The 19515-nt window shown below is 35.7% G+C and overlaps 7 protein-coding genes across 7 annotated transcripts; all 7 read left to right on the top strand.

The window, feature by feature from the left end:
- The first annotated feature begins 761 nt into the window (after positions 1-761).
- On the top strand, positions 762-1211 carry LOC112088867 (putative cysteine-rich repeat secretory protein 17). Its single transcript, XM_024159204.1, has one exon. The coding sequence runs from the start codon at positions 762-764 to the stop codon at positions 1209-1211; it is 450 nt and encodes a 149-aa protein (XP_024014972.1).
- Positions 1212-1490: 279 nt separating this feature from the next.
- On the top strand, positions 1491-2483 carry LOC112089006 (putative cysteine-rich repeat secretory protein 21). The gene is given in 2 exon segments (XM_024159818.1): positions 1491-1850; positions 2037-2483. Coding segments are annotated over 2 exon segments (807 nt in total).
- A 1156-nt stretch (positions 2484-3639) lies between these two features.
- LOC18023681 (putative cysteine-rich repeat secretory protein 21) lies at positions 3640-4776 on the top strand. The gene is given in 3 exon segments (XM_024159203.1): positions 3640-3993; positions 4229-4672; positions 4675-4776. Coding segments are annotated over 3 exon segments (900 nt in total).
- Positions 4777-5382: 606 nt separating this feature from the next.
- Positions 5383-7416, top strand: LOC18023680 (putative cysteine-rich repeat secretory protein 21). The gene is given in 3 exon segments (XM_024159865.1): positions 5383-5611; positions 5614-5741; positions 6970-7416. Coding segments are annotated over 3 exon segments (804 nt in total).
- A 1548-nt stretch (positions 7417-8964) lies between these two features.
- On the top strand, positions 8965-10049 carry LOC18023679 (cysteine-rich repeat secretory protein 26). The gene is given in 2 exon segments (XM_024159202.1): positions 8965-9309; positions 9600-10049. Coding segments are annotated over 2 exon segments (792 nt in total). The 5' UTR covers positions 8965-8967.
- A 1208-nt stretch (positions 10050-11257) lies between these two features.
- On the top strand, positions 11258-12248 carry LOC18023678 (putative cysteine-rich repeat secretory protein 28). The gene is made up of 2 exons (XM_024159201.1): positions 11258-11584; positions 11892-12248. Exons 1-2 carry the CDS (start codon positions 11258-11260, stop codon positions 12246-12248), a joined length of 684 nt encoding a protein of 227 aa, XP_024014969.1.
- Positions 12249-13300: 1052 nt separating this feature from the next.
- LOC18023676 (putative cysteine-rich repeat secretory protein 32) lies at positions 13301-19056 on the top strand. The gene is given in 5 exon segments (XM_006406158.2): positions 13301-13423; positions 13426-13533; positions 18451-18811; positions 18914-18931; positions 19046-19056. Coding segments are annotated over 5 exon segments (621 nt in total).
- The last annotated feature ends 459 nt before the right edge of the window (positions 19057-19515 follow it).

Here is a 19515-nt window from a genome sequence, read left to right as displayed (position 1 = left end):
ACTTTTGAAAATAATAAAAGAAAAAAAAAAGAAATAGAAAAAATAAAAGAACAAAAAGAAAAAAATAGTTAAATAGTAATTGAAATAATGGTAATTGGCTCAGGTGAAAAATGAGAATATGTTTAGAAGATTGTCATGGGGTCAGTGATCATGCAAATATTAAAGGGGGTCAATAAACTTATTTTACAACATTTTACCAAATTTTCTCTTCAAATTATAACTAAATATTTTGGTAACAAAAATTCACATGGGTTATTTGACCCCCCTCCCAAAGAGAGCTACCTCCGTCACTGATCATATATGGTCTTTTTTTTAAAAATTTTTAATGTAAAGCAATTTTTTTATTATCTAAAATCATGCAAACCATAACATTTTAGTAAACGATAACTTTATATGTGTATATATTTCATCCGGAATCTTATCATATTTTACCAAAATTGCTTTATTTCACGTTAGGACCTTAAAAATCGTGTGATTGGAAGAGTTTGAACTAAGTCACACCTCTGAAATTTTTACATATTCGTCGGCCCTCTTCTCGCCGCAAATAAGTCTCAACCTTCGACTCCTCTCTCCATTCCGTTACAAACTGTAAACATTTCTTCTACAAACTGTATTTATCAAATTAAAATTACGTATAAGGTAACCAAAAACTATAAATCAGTTGTATATATATATATTCAATATCCAAATCCCCTCAGTGTCTCAATTACGCTTCACCATATATAAAACACCCCCTTTTGAGAAAAAAAAAATCCAAAACAATGTACCCTTCAACGTTTGTACTAAAGCGCCTAGTTTTAGTCCGTATATTGGCCGTGGTAGCCATACAACTGTTCCTTATACGCAGGGTTTCATCCTTGAACATGACCAATGCATATCTCAACCACAAATGTATGGTAACTCAAGGGAAATATAAGCCGGGAAGTGCGTACGAGAAAACCCTGAAATCTATAATCAATTCCATCGCTTCAACCAGTAACAATATCGCCGGTTATGACATGGCGTCCTTTGAAGGTCCTAATAATACCGTCTCCGCCATCCTCCAGTGCCGCGGCGACTCATACGGGCCTAAGTGTCGTGACTGCTTTGACTATATCATTGGTCCTCCTCTCCTCTCCGCTCTCCGCAAATACCAAGTCTCTGAAAAAGAAATTAAGACGATCTTCAGAATTTTGACTTTTTTCATTGGCCCTCCTCTCCCCTCGCCGTAAATACCAAGTCTCAAACGCCAAACTTCTCTTTCTTGTCCGTTACAGACTAAAAACATTTCTTCTACAAGCTGAAATGATCATTCAAATTTTGTATAAATTAATCAAAACAATAAAAAAAATACAACCATTCCAATAATTATCAAGTAAAACTTTCAAAACTCATATGCACTAAATATCAAAGATCTCTCAAGTTCCCCTATATAAACATCTCAACTCCTTCATGATTTTTATCTAAAAAAAAATTATTCCCCTCTGGTGATAATGTCAAAATCCAAAGTAATGTACTCGTCATCTTCTGAAACTAAACGCCTCGTTTCAGTCCCTATAATGGCCAAGGTGGCCATGCAACTCCTCTTTATTCACAGTGTTTTTCTCATGACCTAGACCAAGGCATTGAACCAGACCAATGCGTATCTGCACCACAAATGCATCAACAATCAAGGATTATACAAATTAGGGAGTCCATACGATGTTAACCTCAACAATGTCATCCGTGTTATCTCTACGTCAATAACTAACTACGGTTTTGTACACATCGATAGTGGTAATGCTCCAAATACCGTCTTCGCCAAGCTCCAGTGCAGGGGTGACTCTGACGTCTCCAAGTGTCGCTCTTGCCTCGCCACTGCCTACTCTGGGGTAATATAACTTGAAAATTACTGATTAATTATTTGACACATATATACTTATATAAATGCGCGCACACACACATACCAGTTTGATTACATCTATATAAAATAGATATTTGATGATCCTAACACCCTATGTATTATAGATGTTATATAGTTCTTGATTTTGGTGTTAATATAAGTATATCAATGATAGCTTCTCAAGAGATGTCCGAAAAACAAGGGGAAAATTATATGGTACGACAACTGTCTTCTCGAGATTTCTCCAGTTAGCACCTTATTCAAGCTCGATTATCAGAACAATTTCTATTTGTACAATGCGAAGGATGTAAGCGGCAATAAAGAAATGTTTAACAAGAATACGAGGACTCTCCTCTATGAGCTTAAGGAGAAAGCCATCAGTAAAGGAAACAATGCTGGCAAGATTCAATTTTTGTACGCGACAGGGGAGAGAAGTCTTGGGACAAAGAAGTTGTACGCACTGGTGCAGTGTACAAAGGACTTATTGGATAACAATTGCAATGTGTGTTTGAATTGGATTATGGCGAAGCTTACCGAATGCTGCAACGGTAAACAAGGAGGAAGAGTTGTGAGTACGAGCTGTAATTTTAGGTATGAGCTTTACCCCTTTTTAAAGACTTAAGATTACTGTTTAATGAGAGCTCCATATGTACATTTTGTTGCTGTGTTTGAATAAGTGTTATTTTTCTTTTTTTGATATGGAAAAATTGTAAAAAAGCACGAACTTTCAAATTTTGGTCCTTCAAAACACGAATTATCGCGTGAACATTTTAATTCATCAGTTTTTCTTGATTTTAAACTTAAATTATAAACTCATGTTAACTTAGCCAAATTAAATAAGATGTGAAGTTGATAAACAGAACAGATGAACGAGGTTAAAAAACCATTGTAAATCAAAGTTAAATGACACTAACGCTATTTTAATTTTAAACTCCAAATTACAAAGATCCTAATCATCTTTTTGGGATTTTCTGAAGAAATAATAAACGATTTCATATCATTTAGTCATGATTTACAACGGTTTTTTCAACCCAGTTTATCCATTCCGTTTGTCGGTTTTACATCGTATTTAATTTTGATCACTTAATAAATGTTTATGATAAAATTAAAAATTAACATAAATTGATGATTTAAACTTGAAATTTGAAAGTTTATGCCTTTTTGACAAGTTTCCCTTTTTTTAATGTCAGAGTAACGGACCAAAAAATGTCACAATATTTTTTGTTATCATGGAAAAAGCTCAATATTAGAGATGAGTCGATGACCATTACATAGTTGAATGCTAGCCAGCTGACCCTTAGCTTGCTACATAAGATTATCGAATTTGAAAAATATTGTAAAAACGCAAATAGTTTTATAAAAAACCAAGTGAATTTTCAAAAAAAATTAGAACGATCCTCCTTCTACGGATCTACTCGTCTTCTAGGGTTCTCTCTCTTCCCTCTATCTTTTTGCTCATTTACGCTGATAGTAAAGATGGTGGTGACGACGACTTCGACATTACCCTTACTCATCAGCCACACTTTCATCTCTGATTATTTTATTGGCTATCCCCTCCTCTCGGCGCAAATACTAAGTCTCAAAGCCAACTCCTCTCTCCTATTCGTTACTGACTAAAAATATACATATTAATTTTATCAGTTAATTAATTAATTTACTTTTCAACATTTCTTCTAAAAGCTAAAATGTTCCATTTATAAAAACATCCCAATTCTTCCACGATTGTTATAATAATAAAAAGTTGTTCATCTCCGGAGATAATATCAAATTTCAAAACGATGTCTTCATTTATATCGGAACGCTTTGTTCTGGTCCCTATCTTGGTCGTGGGGGCCATGCAACTCCTCTTTATACTCAGTATTGCGTCCCTATCTCAGACCGATGCTTTGAACCAAACCAATGCGTATCTGCACCACACATGCATCAACAGTCAAGGGACATACAGACCGGGGAGCCCATACGAGGAAAACGTCAACAGAGCCATCAAAACTATGTTTAAAAAATTGTTAGACTACGGATTTATTCACTCCGTCGTTGGTGATGCTCCCAATACTGTCTATCCCAAGCTCCAGTGCCGGGGCGACCTTAGCTTATCCCAGTGCCACTCTTGCCTCACCACTGCCTTCGCTGGGGTAACATCACTTCAATATTATTTTCTTAGCTGTCACAATCACATGTATACATAAAATGCACTCAGACGCGCACATTAGTTTTGGTTATATCTTAGAATCCTGATACTTATATTGTGGGTGGTTTATCTGAGATACATATGTAATATTGATTGGCATTTTAAGGATAGTACAAAAAAAACTGTGTATTATAAAACAGAAAAAACAATAGTTTTTGATTTTGGTGTCTAAGTGACAGATTCGTAAGAGATGTCCGAAAAACAAGGGGAGAATAATATGGTACGAAAACTGTGTTCTCGAGATTTCTTCGGTCTATAGGTGGTCGCAGATTGATTACCAAAACAATTTCTTTTTGTACAACGCGAAGGATGCGAGTGGGGATAAAGAGTCGTTTAACAAGAAGACGAAGGCTCTCCTTTATAATCTGAAGGAGAAAGCCAGTAGTAAAGAAAATGATCCCTACGGGAAGAACTACATGTATGCAACGATGGAGGAAAGTCTCGGGACGATGAAGTTGTATGGAATGGTGCAATGTATGAAGGATTTGTCGGTTAAAAATTGCAGTCTGTGTTTAGACTGGATCATGGCAAAGTTTCCGAAATGCTGCAATGGTAAACAAGGAGGAAGAGTTTTGTGTACAAGCTGTAATTTTAGATATGAGCTTTACCCTTTTGTAAAGCCTCTTGTAAAGACTTAAAAGACTATTTAATGAGAGCTCCGTATGTATACCAAATAAAATACCTGGGGAAGTACGGAAAATTCCTCCTTCTTTTGAAAATACCTTGAGCAAATTCAAGCTTTATGAATTGTTTTATTATTTTTCTCAAAATCTTGGTTACATAATTTTTGGTCGTAGACTGTCTACTATCCCTTTATTTTTTGAGTAGGTTTTTTTTGTTCTTGCAAATAAGTAGCTAGGGCCCACTTTCCATATAATCTAAACTTGTAATCCAAGCACAATTATTTGATAACTCCTTTGACGTTGAATTTCTCCTTTTTTTTTTCACTTTCTGAAAGCTAGTTTAAAACAAAGTGTAGAAATAATTCGGCCGGTCCGAATTTTCAGGTAGGCAACCATACGATGTGAATTGTAGGGTTTGACTTTTTCATCGGCCTTCCTTTCCCCTCGCCGCAAATACCAAGTCTCAAGACTCTCAGCCCTCAACTCCTTTCTCTCCTGTCCATTACAGACTAAAAACTATTCTTCTAGAAACTGAAATGATTAATCAAATTTTGTATAGGGTAGCAAAAAAAAAAAAAAACGAAAAAGTCAAACCATTCTCCATATCCAAAGTCCATCGGGTCTCCTATATATTACATCCCAACATCTCCATCATGCATCTAATGAAAAAAAAAAAAAACTCTCCAGAAAAAAAGTCAAAACACAAAACAATGTACTCTTCATCCTCTGTATCAAAACGCTTCGTTTCCGTCTCCATATTGGCTGTGGTGGCCATACCACTCGTCTTTATGCGCAGTGTTTTGTCCCTGAGCCAGACCATTGCATTGAACCAGACCAATGAATATCTACACCACAAATGCATTAACAGTCAAGGGACATACAATTCAGGAAGTCCATACGAGGAAAGCCTAAACCGTGTAGTCCGTTCCATCTCTAACGGAATCTTCGCAGTGGTTTCGCCCACGCCTCTAATGGAAACCCTCCAAATACCGTCTTTGTAAAGCTTCAATGCCGTGGTGACTCCTACTGGTCCAAGTGCCGGTCTTGCCTCTCCACCGCATTCTCTGGGGTAACATCACATAAATACTATTGATTAGCTGTCACATAGTTATATATATATATATATGTATATATATGAATACCCATACTCTACATGATAAATTGATAATATTGGTGCTTTTAGCCTAATCCACTTCCACTAAAAAAATAAGTGTGTATTACATCACTTAATTTGTATCACTAAAATAAATAATATTATTTTAAATCACTTATTACCAATTGATATAAAAATATGTAATTTAACATCAGTTATGTAACTGATTTTACCATTAGTTAATTTAACATCAATTTAATAATAAATGATGCAAATTTTTATTAATTTATATTACTTTATGAAAAGTGATACAAAAATATGAATGCATATCACTTAAATAATTGATGTAACTATATGTTAACATCATTTAGAAAAATTATATATATATATATTACATCAATAAAAACGTAATGCTAATAAATTTTTAATTATAACTTTGATGTTTGTCCACATCGACAACTAAGAGAGGAAGTGAAGAGTTTGATTTTTTATAAATAACTCTAAAAATAAATATTGAGGTATTATCATAAGTAAAAATAAATAAATTATTTATAAAATAATTATAAACTAATATTAAAATAATTAAAATAATTTAATACAAAATTTAAATTATTACATATATTTTAAAATTTATAATTATTATATAACATTACCATCATTTATATTGATTGATGCAAATCTTTAATTTTTTTTTTGTTACCGATACAAATTAATATTAATTACAATAATGATGGAAATATTTACATCATTTGCTTAATTGATGCAAATAGTTACATCATTTGCTTAAATGGATGTAAAATATTTGAACAACTGATGTAGATATTTGCATCACTACTTTCAGAATCACTTATTTAAATTTGTTTAAATTGATGTAAAATATTTGAACAAATATTTGCATCACCATTTTCAAAATCACTTATTTAAGTGATGTAAAATTTTTTAACATCACTTATAACTAATGCAAATATAAAAAATAAATGATGTAAAACACACTTTTTTTGTAATGTTTCTCCTATAGCTTGCCATTTAACATTAGTGCAACCATTTGTTTTGATTATGTATACATTGTACTAGCTACAAGAAAACATCTTCATTTCAGACGTCTATATTCCTTGGAAAATCATCGCAAACACGTGTTTTTATGACTGGTCCATGCAAAATTATTCTTGATTTTGGTGTTGATATATATGTGTATATGTGACAGCTTGGTAGGAGATGTCCAAAAAATAAAGGGGGAATAATCTGGTATGACAACTGCGTTCTCGAGATTTCTTCGGTCAATACCTTAGCAAAAATTGATTACCAGAACTACTTCTATTTGTTCAACGCGAAGGATATGAGCGACAATATAGATTCGTTCAACAAGAATACAAAGGCTCTCCTATATAAACTGAAGGAGAAAGCCAATAGTAAAGAAAATAATGCCGGCAAGGATAACACCGTGTACGCTGCTGGGGAGAATGTGTTCGGCACTAAGAAGTTGTACGCAATGGTGCAATGTAGGAAGGACTTATCACCTGACGAGTGCAATGTGTGTTTGAACTGGATATTGCCGATGCTTCCCAAATGTTGCAATGGTAAACAAGGAGGAAGAGTTTTGAGCACGAGCTGTAATTTTAGGTATGAGCTTTACCCTTTTGTAAAGACTTAAGACTATTTGATGAGACCTCCATGTGTATATTTTTGTTTTGTTTGAATACCTTTTTTCAGCAAAGTAAAAGTAATGTGGTCTTTTTTTTTATCTTGCTTCAAACGAATAGTAGTATCCTTTTGTATTAAAGAAAAAAGAGATTTTAAATGTTTCAATAGGAAGAAATACATATGAGTTTATATTATAGAAATGAAAAGTATATGTATATAAATAGCTTTTGATTTATTAATTAATAAAAGACCGGACATTAAACAATTGTCATATGAGTGTTTAATGACTTTCTAACTAAAAACCAATCCAGATTGAATAGCATGACTGCATGACCCATGACACTCTTAACCTAAGATTAGATGCTCCCAAATTTCCTTCATGGAATTCCTTAAAGTTTAACTCATATTTTTGTAGCGGCGTAGTTGACATTTTATTTCATAAAAAATAAACACTCCCTAAAAATAGATTTGAGAACTTCCTCTGCAGTATCTACGCGTACATGAATTGTTATCAATTAGCCTTTTAATTCTTATTATTATCGAGGACTCTTAATTCGAAAGCTAGACTAATAATTCCCATAGCCTACAAAAACTAGTATTTTGTGGAGAGATATTAAAGAGTATATTTATCAACAAGAAAAAAAACTATCATTATCGTGAATTTTTTTCAATTCACTTCTTTTTTTTTTCAAGTATATTTATCATTATATTGTTACCTGACGGATTGTAAATTTCTTAATATTACAATCAATTTTACATGTTACATTGTTATGTTAGAGAATACAATGTAAGCTATGATTCTTCAAATTATATGAAATTTATTATTTCAATTCAAGAGTAAAGTTCTCAATTTTGAAGATTAGCTCCTATAATAAACAAAAATAGATTTAAAAATTTAATTTATATTAATAAATATATTTTCTAATTATGATATTTTCCCTCTTGAGATATGTGTGTGTATACAATGATGATAAGTTGTTATGTTTGCGTAATTGTTTTGACCTATTTCTTTCATAATCGTAGTACAGCAACGGACACTTCAGTCTTAAGTCTTAACCCTGTTGAAACACATGTATGAACGTAAATTTTAAATAGTTTATTTGGTTAATGAAAATAATACGTTGACGAATTTGGGAGTCTTATGATACCACCTCCCGTTGGAAGCCCGTCGTTTCTAAGCAAAAAACTATTCTTGTCATTATAGAACTACGTAATAAATTATTAATTGCCTTCAATATCAGGTCAACACCGTATCGTGTGGTTCTAAGAGATTTAAATTGTCGAACTTTGACTTTTTCATTAGCCCTCTCCCCTCGCCGCAAATACTAAGTCTTAACCTCTCTCATGGCTTACAAACAAAACACATCTCTTATATATAGAAACTCAAATGATCAATCGAATTTGTACAAGGTCACAAAAGTAGAATAAAAAAAAGCTCCGCTTAAAATCTAAAATCCCTCATCAAAGTCTCCTATAAACATTCCCATTCCTCAACGATCCATCTAGCAATAGTAAATAAATAAAACAACCCCTCAGGACAAAGATTCAAAGAACACAAACAATGTCTTCAAGTTTTGGATCGGTCTCTATCTTGGCCATGGTGGCCATACAACTCCTCCTTATACGCAGCGTTTGGTCACTCAACCTTAACAATGTGTATCTCAGCCACAAATGCAACAACACCCAAGGGAAATACACGCCAGGGAGTGTGTTCGAGAGAAATCTCAACCAAGTCATCAGAAACTTATCTACCTTCGATCTGCGCAACGGTTACGCCCTAGACTCCAGTATGTAGACTCCCTACACAGATATACCTCCCAACACCGTCTTCGTTATGATCCAGTGCCGCGGCGACTCCTACGGTTCCAAGTGCCACTCATGCCTCTCCACAGCCATCTCTGGGGTAATTAACATCACTTCACCATTATCTATTAGCGTCAACTATTTCCATATATAAATGCATTCTCACATACTGGTTAGTCTTAGACTCTTAGCGATAAATATATAGTAATAGATACATATATATATATATATATATATATATAATAAGACTATCCTGATACTCTACATAAGTCCTTTTTGTTTGGTCAAGATTCTACACCGCATTTAGGGCTAGTACCTAGACTATATTATATACGTAAATTAGTCTACGCAATATTCTTCTAAATCGTGGTGTTCATATATAAATGACAGCTTCGTCAGAGATGTCCGGGAAACAAAGGGGGAATAATATGGTATGACCAATGTCTTTTGGAGATTTCTACCTACAGTTACGATAGGGTCTCAAGGATCGATTACGATAATATTTTATGTATGTCAAACCCGAAGAACGTGAGCGGCAATCCGCAGAGGTTCAACAAGGTGAGGAAAGATCTCTTCCAAAAGCTAATGTTAGAAGTCAGCAGGAAAGGCGAAGATGGCAAAGGACCATTGTATGCAACGGGGGAGTCAACGCTCGGGATAAAGAAGCTTTACGCAATGGTGCAGTGTACGAACGACTTATTTGAGAACGGTTGCTATGTGTGTCAAGAGTGGCTTGCCGAGAAGTATGGAAAATGCGGCGACGGAAAACAAGGAGCAAGAGTTTTGGGTAGAAGCTGTAACTTAAGGTATGAGCTTTACCCTTTTCTTAGATCTAATTAGGGACTGATCGGTGAGAGCTTATTGCGTAGTGTTTGAATAAGTGCTATTAGCGAATAAAAAGTGTCCTCCTCTTTGTGGTTTGTTTTGTATTAACACAACAGTATGTATGGAGAGCTTCTAACTTCTTTTATTCTCTTGTTGTGTCAACGAGCTCTTCTAAGCTAGAAATATCAAATATCAAATACTCCATTATATTTACCCGTTAACTTATGCAAAATCTCCATAAGTAAATAGTGATAAAATTAAAATTAAATTTCTCTAAATCTTATATTTGTAATTTTTTTTTTTATGTTTCACAGAAACGTTTAACTATTTAATTATAAAGTTTTTTTTTTGCTAAACCTTATTTATCACTACTTAGACGCTTCAATTTAACAATAAAACATACGTAAATTGACTTCACACTCCAAAATATCACTTTTGTTTCCCCAAAGAAGAAGGAAGTCTAGGCTTGAGCAACTTCGCATTATGAAATTAAAAACATGATGTCTGGGTAAATGGGTTTGATATGGATGTTGTTTGCCAATAGAGACTTTCTATGGGTAGCATGGACCAAAACCCAGAAGATAAAAAATGGGAACTTTTGGAGATTTGATGGAAAAAGCAAAATTGGTAGACCGAGAGAGATCTCCCATGTCACCTAAGTTCATTTCTTCTAAAAACTAAAATGATCAATTAATGTTTGTATAAAGCAACTAGAAAATGAAAACAGGAAGTGAAGTAATCATTAGCAAATCAAATGTTTCACATTTTTTGTTGTTATCCAGAAACACAAACCTAATATATATAAAATGCTAGTCATATAACTTCGTACGTACCAAATGAACACTGCCTTCATTGTAGTTCGAAGCCGCACATATTGTGCGATTTAAATCAGGTAAACCTTCCAACTTTGACTTTTTCTTCCGCCCTCTCGCCACGCCGCAAATACCAAGTCTCAACGCCAGCTCATCTCTCCTCTCTTATAGACTTAAAACATGTTTTTAAAAAAAAAAAAAAAATTGAAACTGAAATGATCAATCGATCTTGTAAAAGGTCACTAAAACATGAAAACCTCCACCAATTCTAACAACTAGCAAATTAAAATTTCCAACTCCACTTAAGATCCATCATCCCTCAGCAAGTCTTCTATATAAACATTTCCACCCCTCAAAGGAAAAAAAGAAAAAAAAAAAAAACCCTCCGAACAAAGATCTAAGATCTCAAAAATGTCTTCAATATTTGGATTGGTACCTATCTTGGCCGTGGTGGCCATACAACTCCTCTTTATACGCAGTGTTTCTTCCATGAACCTCACCAATGCGTATTTGCACCACAAATGCAACAACACCGAAGGAAGATACAAGCCAGGGAGTGTGTTCGAGAAAAATTTCGACATGATCCTCCATACAGTTGTCTATAACGGCAATTTAACCGACGGGTACCGCACCTACCAAAAAGGTAAGGATCCCAATATTGCCTTCATCAAGTTCCAATGCCGTGGCGACTCCTACGGGTCCAAGTGCCGGTCTTGCCTAACAACAGCCGTCTCTGAGGTAAACTATCATTTCAATATTATTTATTTAGCAGTCACATACAAACACATCATATTCTTTTTTTTTTGGTGTATTAAATCTTAGATACATATCTGATACTGTACGTAGATGGTTGAATTAAGACAAACCTAATTAATAGACATTTAAGGCTAGTACAAACATTACTATATATTATACGAAAACTAAGCCATGCAATACTGTTCTTGACATATGACAGCTTCGTAAGAGATGTCCAGGAAACAAGGGGGCAATTATATGGTATGACCAATGTTTTTTTAAGCTATCTACGAAGGATTCCCATAATAAGATCGATTACGAGAACGATTTCTATATGTCTAACGCGAACAACGTGAGCGGCAATCCAGAATTGTTCAACAGAGAGATTTCGGATCTCCTGAAGAAGCTGACAATAAAAGCCACCAATGAAAACATAGTAGAAGGCAGCAAAGGATTGTTTTACGGGGCGGGGGAGACAACGATCGGGACAAAAAAGATTTACGCAATGGTGCAGTGTACGCAAGACTTAGTGTATAACAGTTGCTATGCGTGTTTGGAATGGATTTTCAGGAAGTTGCCAGAGTGCTGTGACGGTAAACGAGGAGGAAGAGTTTTGGGTACAAGCTGTAACTTTAGGTATGAGTTTTACCCTTTTCTTAGATATTAAAGACTGTACGGGGAGAGCTCTATATTAAATAAAAGAGGTCGAGACTCGAGAGCCAAACACGGTCTTATATATACATGTTGTGTTGTGTTTGTATACGTGATTTTATCGAATAAGTTTACCTTCTTTTTGATTTGTACCTTCTTATTCAACGTAATTCATTCAAGAGACCAGTTTCTACAATTACATGTTATGATGTTAGAAGTGATTCAGGGGAAACGAGACATGAGAGAAGCTCACTGGTATTAATTAGAAATTTTATAACATTAGCATCGCCGCATGGGGCACTTGCCCCACCTTCCTAGAAAAGTAGATCCGCGCGCTCACTACATTTTTAAGAAAAAAAATTATTAATTATAAATGCTGGTAAATCATCTATTAATAAATATTCAAATTTGAATTAAAAAATGAAGTAAATATAAATAGTGAAATTTGTGCTAGTGTTTTGATTGTAGTACTATTCTTTTTTATTTTAACTGTATTATTACTATATTTCGATACAACCAGCATGCATATTATTGAAAAAGCACGAATATTACCAAGCGGCCAAGCCGTTCATTTTTCCAATGGTTAAAGGATATATGAAATATCCACATAAGCATAAAATACTTCTGTAGAATGTATTATCTCATAACCCTGGAAACACGTACACGTTCATTTTTTTTTTTTCGAAGCCGAGAATACATTGACTTTGTCCATCGGCCCTCCCCTTCCTTCGCCGAGAATACACAACTCCTCTCTCCTGTCTGTTTCAGACAACAGTAAAGAAAAAAAAACTTTTCTTCTACAAACTTAAATGATCAAGCGAATTTTGTATAAGGTAACCAAAGAAGAATAGTTTTGAGTTACTAGGGAAGGCAATCAGCTAGAAACTCTCCGAGTCTCCTATATAAACAAACATCCCAATCTCAACGCTTCATTTGTCCAAAAAGAAATTTAAAAACCTAAAACAATGTTCTCTTCACATTTTCTATCCAAACGCCTCATTTCTGGCAATATCTTAGCTGTACAACTCCTCCTTATACTAGGCAGCGTTTCATCAATGAACCTTACCAATGAATATTTGCACCACAATTGCCTCGTCACTCAAGGGAACTATAAGCCTGGAAGCAAGTACGCTAAAGACCTTAACTATCTCATCGAATCCGTCTCTCTCCTTGAACTTAAGAACGGTTTCGTATCTATGACTTATGGCGAGGCTCCTGATTCCGTTACCATCGTATTTCAGTGCCGTGGTGACTCCTACGGGCCCAAGTGTCGCTCCTGCTACGCCATAGCCGTCGCCGGGGTAATGTCACTCCAACACTATAGTCATATATAAAGTAAGTAAAACTCGTTTAAGAACTTAAAAATATAAAGAATGACTCTCTTTATTAGCTTAAGAAAATCTCTCAAAACTTAAGCTCCCAAAATCCTTAAACTCATAAGTTATGCAACATCTTTGCATCTCCTTATATAGTGGATTTATTCCTTTTTCTATTAGAATAGCAACTTTCCTTTTCTTAGATAACTCCTAAGTATGTTTAGATAACTCCTAAACAATTTTCTAATTCTAATAGAAACATTCATGTTTATCTAGAACCTTCTAGAATGTTTAACTTCAAGCTTAAGTCAACATTCTCCCCCTTAAGCTTGAATTCTTCCTTTGAAATCTCTTGCACTCCAATAAGATCTCTCATCTCCTTGAATCTGATCCTTCCCAAAGCCTTTGTTAAGATGTCCGCATTTTGTTCATTACCAGAAATGTGTTCGACTTCTATCTGCCCTTTCTCAACACATTCTCTTATAAAGTGGTATCTTGTATGAATGTGTTTGCTTCTTCCATGGAACACTGGATTTTTTGTAAGTGCAATAGCTGACTGGTTATCAATCCGAATGAGAACCTTCTTACTTACAGAGTCTGTGATTTCGCCAAGCAAATCCTGCAGCCAAATGGCTTGTCGTGCTGCTTCTGTTCCAGCCATAAATTCAGCCTCACAAGATGATAAAGCTACAGTTTCTTGTTTCTGAGAACACCAGGATATAGGACTCTCTCCGAGATAAAATATGTGACCAGTTGTGCTTTTACCATCATCAGGTTCGACATTGTGACTGCTGTCACTGTACCTTATTAGCTTTGGAACTCCAGTAGTTGTTCGTTTAAATATCAGTCCATAGGCCGTAGTCCCTTGTAAGTACCTTAAGCAATGTTTCATCGCTGCACAATGAGAATCCTTTGGCATCTGCATATATCGGCTTAGAACGCCCACGCAATAAGATAAGTCAGGTCTTGTGTGAAGCAAGTATCTCAAACAGCCAACCTTTTTCCGAAACTGAGTAGCATCGACATCCTTTTCGCTTTCTGCTTTTGATAACTTGAGACCAGGATCCATCGGAATATGAGCCAAGTTGCAATTCTTCATCCCAGCTTCTTCTAGGATTTTCTGTGCATATCGTCTTTGGCATAACGTGATTCCTTCATCTGTCTGACTCACTTCTATCCCAAGATAATATGTTAATTTTCCGAGATCACTCATCTCGAAATTTGATGCCATCTGTTCCTTGAACTCGTAAATGTGCCTTGTGTTTGTTCCCGTAACAAACAAGTCATCAACGTAAACGGCGACTAGAAGAAGATCTCCTTTTACCACTCTCTTGTACACCGAAGGTTCTTTAGAGCACTTTACAAACTTTAAATCTTTGAGAATCTGAGTCAGCTTATCATTCCAAGCTCTTGGTGCCTGTCTCAATCCATAGAGTGCTTTGTTGAGTTTATAAACCTTATCTTCACTTCCTTTCTCCTTAAACCCTTCAGGTTGAGCGACATAAACGGTTTCTTTTAATTCTCCATGGAGGAAGGCCGTTTTCACGTCCAAGTGATGTATTTCCCAGCCATGAGCCGCAGCAAGGTTAATCAGAAGCCGAATTGTCTCAATTCGTGCTACAGGCGCAAACACCTCATCAAAATCTATTCCGTACCTCTGCACGTATCCTTTTGCTACTAAACGGGCCTTGTATTTATTGATGCTTCCATCAGAGTTTCTTTTAAGTTTGAAGACCCACTTCAATCCAATAGGCTTTGCTCCGCTTGGAAGATCGACGAGATCCCAAGTGTGATTTCTGTTAATTGATTGTATTTCATCTTCATAAGCGCAAATCCATTCCTTTGATTCCTTGGCTTCCTCGAAATAATAGGGCTCATCATTCAAGCACATCAACAATCTTTCTCCTTCCTCCTCGCTGGTTAACACGAAGTCCTCAAGATACTTTGGTGTTACTCTTGGTCGTTGTGACCTTCGTAGAACTGGTGAAGCTTCTTCTCCATCATGTTCTTGTGTTCCCTGATCACTTTCTGAGATAGTATCTTCATCTTCGCTTAATTCGTCATGCTCTGTTTCTTTGTGCTCTGTTCTGGAAGTATCAGACTCTGCTTCTTCATCATCGACACTTTCAGTCTCTGTTCTTTGAATACCATGATTTCCGAAGTCTCCAAAACTTATTTTAAAACTTCCGAATTCATCTGTACTTGAACCCGTTTGATTCCAGTTCCATCCCTTTGTTTCGTCGAAGACCACGTCTCGACTTACCACCACTCTTCTGGTTTTCGGATCAAGCAATCTGTATGCTTTTGATCCTGGTTCTGTCCCCAAATGTACCAACATCCTTGAGCGATCATCAAGTTTCTTCAAGTGTTGTGCCTCAATCTTTGTGTAGCTTATACACCCAAATGTTCGAAGATGACCAATGTTTGGTTTCTTGTCATAGAACATCTCGTATGGGGTTTTGTTCTTGAGTGATCTTGTGGATATTCGATTCAGAAGATAAGTATAATGTCTTACAGCTTCTCCCCACAAGAAGTTTGGAACAAACATATGCTTTAGAATGCTTCTTGTCATCTCCATAAGCGTTCTATTACGTCTCTCAACAACTCCGTTTTGTTGAGGTGAATAAGGAGCTGTGAGATGTCGCTTTATCCCGGAAGTATCGCAAAAAGAGTTGAATTCTTGAGATACAAACTCTCCTCCTCTATCAGTTCTGAAAGTCTGTATTCTTTTTCCTGCATCTTGTTCCACCAAGCTTTTAAAACTTTTGAATTTCCCAAATGCCTCGTTTTTCTCCTTTAGCAATACTGTCCACATATATCTGGAATAGTCGTCTATAAGAGCAAACACATATTTGTTCCCTGCCGATGTCGACGGTGATATAGGACCGCAAAGATCCCCATGGATTAGCTCCAGTGATTGTTTTGCTCGAAAGGATGTAGTTTGAGGGAACATTCGTCTAGCTTGCTTTCCGAGTTGACATGAACCACATACTCTCTTCTCTATGGCCATACTTGGAATCCCTGATACAATCTCCTTTTGTATCATTATTTTAAGTGTTTCTAGGTTGAGATGACCCAATCGTGCGTGCCATCTACTTGAGTCACTTGTTGTCGTAGAGAATAGACACATAGTATTCTTGATCCCCATACTGACTTTATAGAGACGGTTTCTCGAACGAGTTGCCTTGGCTAGTAATTTTCCTTCACGATCGTGCATTACTAGGTATTCTCCTTTCATCCTAACCTCGCATCCAGCTTCGGTGGCTTGTCCGAGGCTGATGATGTTGCTTCTCAACTCTGGAATATAATATACATCGGACATGGTTCTTGGTTCGCCGTTCCTGTCAGTGAACTCAATAGTTCCCTTTCCTTTAATGTCAATACGAGAATCATCACCAAACCTCACTTTTCCAGTAACGGAATCATCTATTCTCGAGAAGTACCGCCTGTCACCTGTCATGTGATTGCTAGCTCCGTTATCTAGGTACCAAGTGTTTTCTTCACTAGAGTTAGTTTTATAGCTACTTGGTACGACTTTTCCTTCATTCAAGTACACAACTTCATGCATCATCAACTTGTCTGCTTCCTGTGTATCTGTAATGTCATCTTCTTGAGTTTCTTGTAGCTTCAACAATCGATCTGGACAGTTTGATGCAAAGTGCCCGGTTTTGTCACAACGGTAGCAAACTATCTTGGACAAGTCTCTTGTCTCATTTGTTCTGCCCCGACCTCTTCCTCTGTTGTAGAAGCATCCTCCTCGACCTCTGCCTCTACCAGTATGCTCATAGTTGCTCTTAGTATCGTTGTTTGCATACATGAGTTTTCCTTGATCCACTTGATCTTCTTCCTCCTCATGTATGCGTTCCTCATATGCCTTCAAGCGTCCAGTGATGTCTTCAAAGCTTGTGGTATTAAGGTCTAAAACTTGTTCAAGAGATGCTACCATATGTATGAATTTCTTCCGAGGAAGACTTTTAAGAAATTTCTTGACAAGTTTAGACTCTTCAATACTTGTTCCTAATGCCGCTGCCTTTGAAGATATCTCCGATAGCTTTCCGCTAAAGTCATCAATGGTTTCTGTGTCTTTCATCTTAAGCCGATCAAACTCTGCCATCAGCGTTTGTAGTCTAGCTTCTTTTACTCTTTCGGCTCCAACGTGTTTTGATTTAATCGCCTCCTAAACCTTCTTTGCTGTTTCTGATCCGCCGACTTGCAGGATTAAGGTTTCGGGAATTGATTGGAATAACAGAGCTGTAGCTACATCGTTCTTTTCTGAATCCGTCGACTCTGTTTCTATGATTTCCCACACCTTATGAACTTTGAGCAGTGTCCGCATTCGTATGGCCCATACTGTATAATTTGTAGAATTCAGCATGGGACATTGAATGGAAGAGACACTAAGTTCTTTAGGTTTGGTTATCGGAACAAGGTCTCCCATGGTTATTGTCGTTGCCTGGTTTGATCTTAAGGTCGCTCTGATACCAATTAAAGTAAGTAAAACTCGTTTAAGAACTTAAAAATATAAAGAATGACTCTCTTTATTAGCTTAAGAAAATCTCTCAAAACTTAAGCTCCCAAAATCCTTAAACTCATAAGTTATGCAACATCTTTGCATCTCCTTATATAGTGGATTTATTCCTTTTTCTATTAGAATAGCAACTTTCTTTTTCTTAGATAACTCTTAAGTATGTTTAGATAACTCCTAAACAATTTCCTAATTCTAATAGAAACATTTATGTTTATCTAGAACCTTCTAGAATGTTTAACTTCAAGCTTAAGTCAACAATATAAACTAATCATTTAATGTAAAAAGAAGTTGGAAAAACAAACATATCTTTGCATTGAAAAATAATTCATCTTCTTAAAAAATGAATAAAATATATGTGAATATGAATATGACAGCTTCGTAGAAGATGTCCGAGAAACAAAGTGGCAATAATATGGTACGACCAATGTTTTCTCCATGTTAATAAGATTGAAGTCCCAATGCAAACGATGGATTACGAGAATACTTTCTCTATGCACAATCCAAACAACGTGAGAGGAGATAAAAGGTTGTTCAACAAGGAGACAAGAGATTTCCTTAACGAACTGATCCCTAAAGCCTTGAAACCCAACGCTATCAACTATGTATATTACGCGGCAGGGGAGAAGAGACTTGAGGCCAATAGACTATATGCAATGGTGCAGTGTGCACAAAACGCACTGAAGTGTAAGGTGTGTTTAGAATCGAGTATTAGGGAGCTTTCCAAGTGCTGCGACGGTAAACAAGGAGCAAGAGTATATTTGGGTAGGAGCTGTAACGTTAGGTATGAGCTATATCCTTTTCTTCGGACCGAAAAGACTGTTTGATGATGATGTATAGAACACATCCTCATGACAAGTATTTTTTTTTATTTTGTTTTGATTTTGCATTTTTTCCACTTCTGTTTAATTTTTAGTTTACCTTTTTGCTTTCGTTTCCTTTTCTACTTTTCTTTTCTTTTTATTTATTTAGTTCTTAGTTAGACCTATTAATAGGGTCCAAAACCACGTTATCATTCACCCTTGATTTGATTATTAATAGGGAGACAATATAGCTTTCCTCTCTTCTCTTTTTTGTTTTCAGATAAGTTTTAATATAGTAAAACTTAAGAAAGTTTGGCAAGATGATATACAGTAAATCAAAATTTACCCGCATTATCAATACTTCTGCAACGTAATTTGATGAGATATGCATACTTCTGCACAATCTTGATTAGTTACGATATGATATGACAACCTCAATGCGTCTACCTGAATAAAGGAAGATTGATGAGAGATGATGAACCATAACAAAGTCAGAAGAAGAACTGTTGAAACCACGGAAATTGAATGAGAGAATACCTGCTTGCTTTTAACTTGTAGAAGGTGAAGAATATTATCGAACTAGCTTTGAGATCAAGTTAATAAAACTCACTTTTATTAAACTTTAGGAAAACTCAATCA

The sequence above is a fragment of the Eutrema salsugineum genome, unplaced genomic scaffold, assembly GCF_000478725.1.
Source record: "Eutrema salsugineum unplaced genomic scaffold, Eutsalg1_0 scaffold_13, whole genome shotgun sequence".
Classification (NCBI taxonomy): domain Eukaryota; kingdom Viridiplantae; phylum Streptophyta; class Magnoliopsida; order Brassicales; family Brassicaceae; genus Eutrema; species Eutrema salsugineum.
This window is presented reverse-complemented; position numbering and strand designations above follow the sequence as displayed.

Coding starts and splice junctions, on each gene's coding strand:
- LOC112088867 (XM_024159204.1), top strand. CDS start 762: ATGTACCCTTCAACGTTTGTACTAAAGCGCCTAGTTTTAGTCCGTATA.
- LOC18023678 (XM_024159201.1), top strand. CDS start 11,258: ATGTCTTCAATATTTGGATTGGTACCTATCTTGGCCGTGGTGGCCATA. Junction 11,585..11,891: donor TAACAACAGCCGTCTCTGAG/GTAAACTATCAT, acceptor TCCCATAATAAG/ATCGATTACGAGAACGATTT.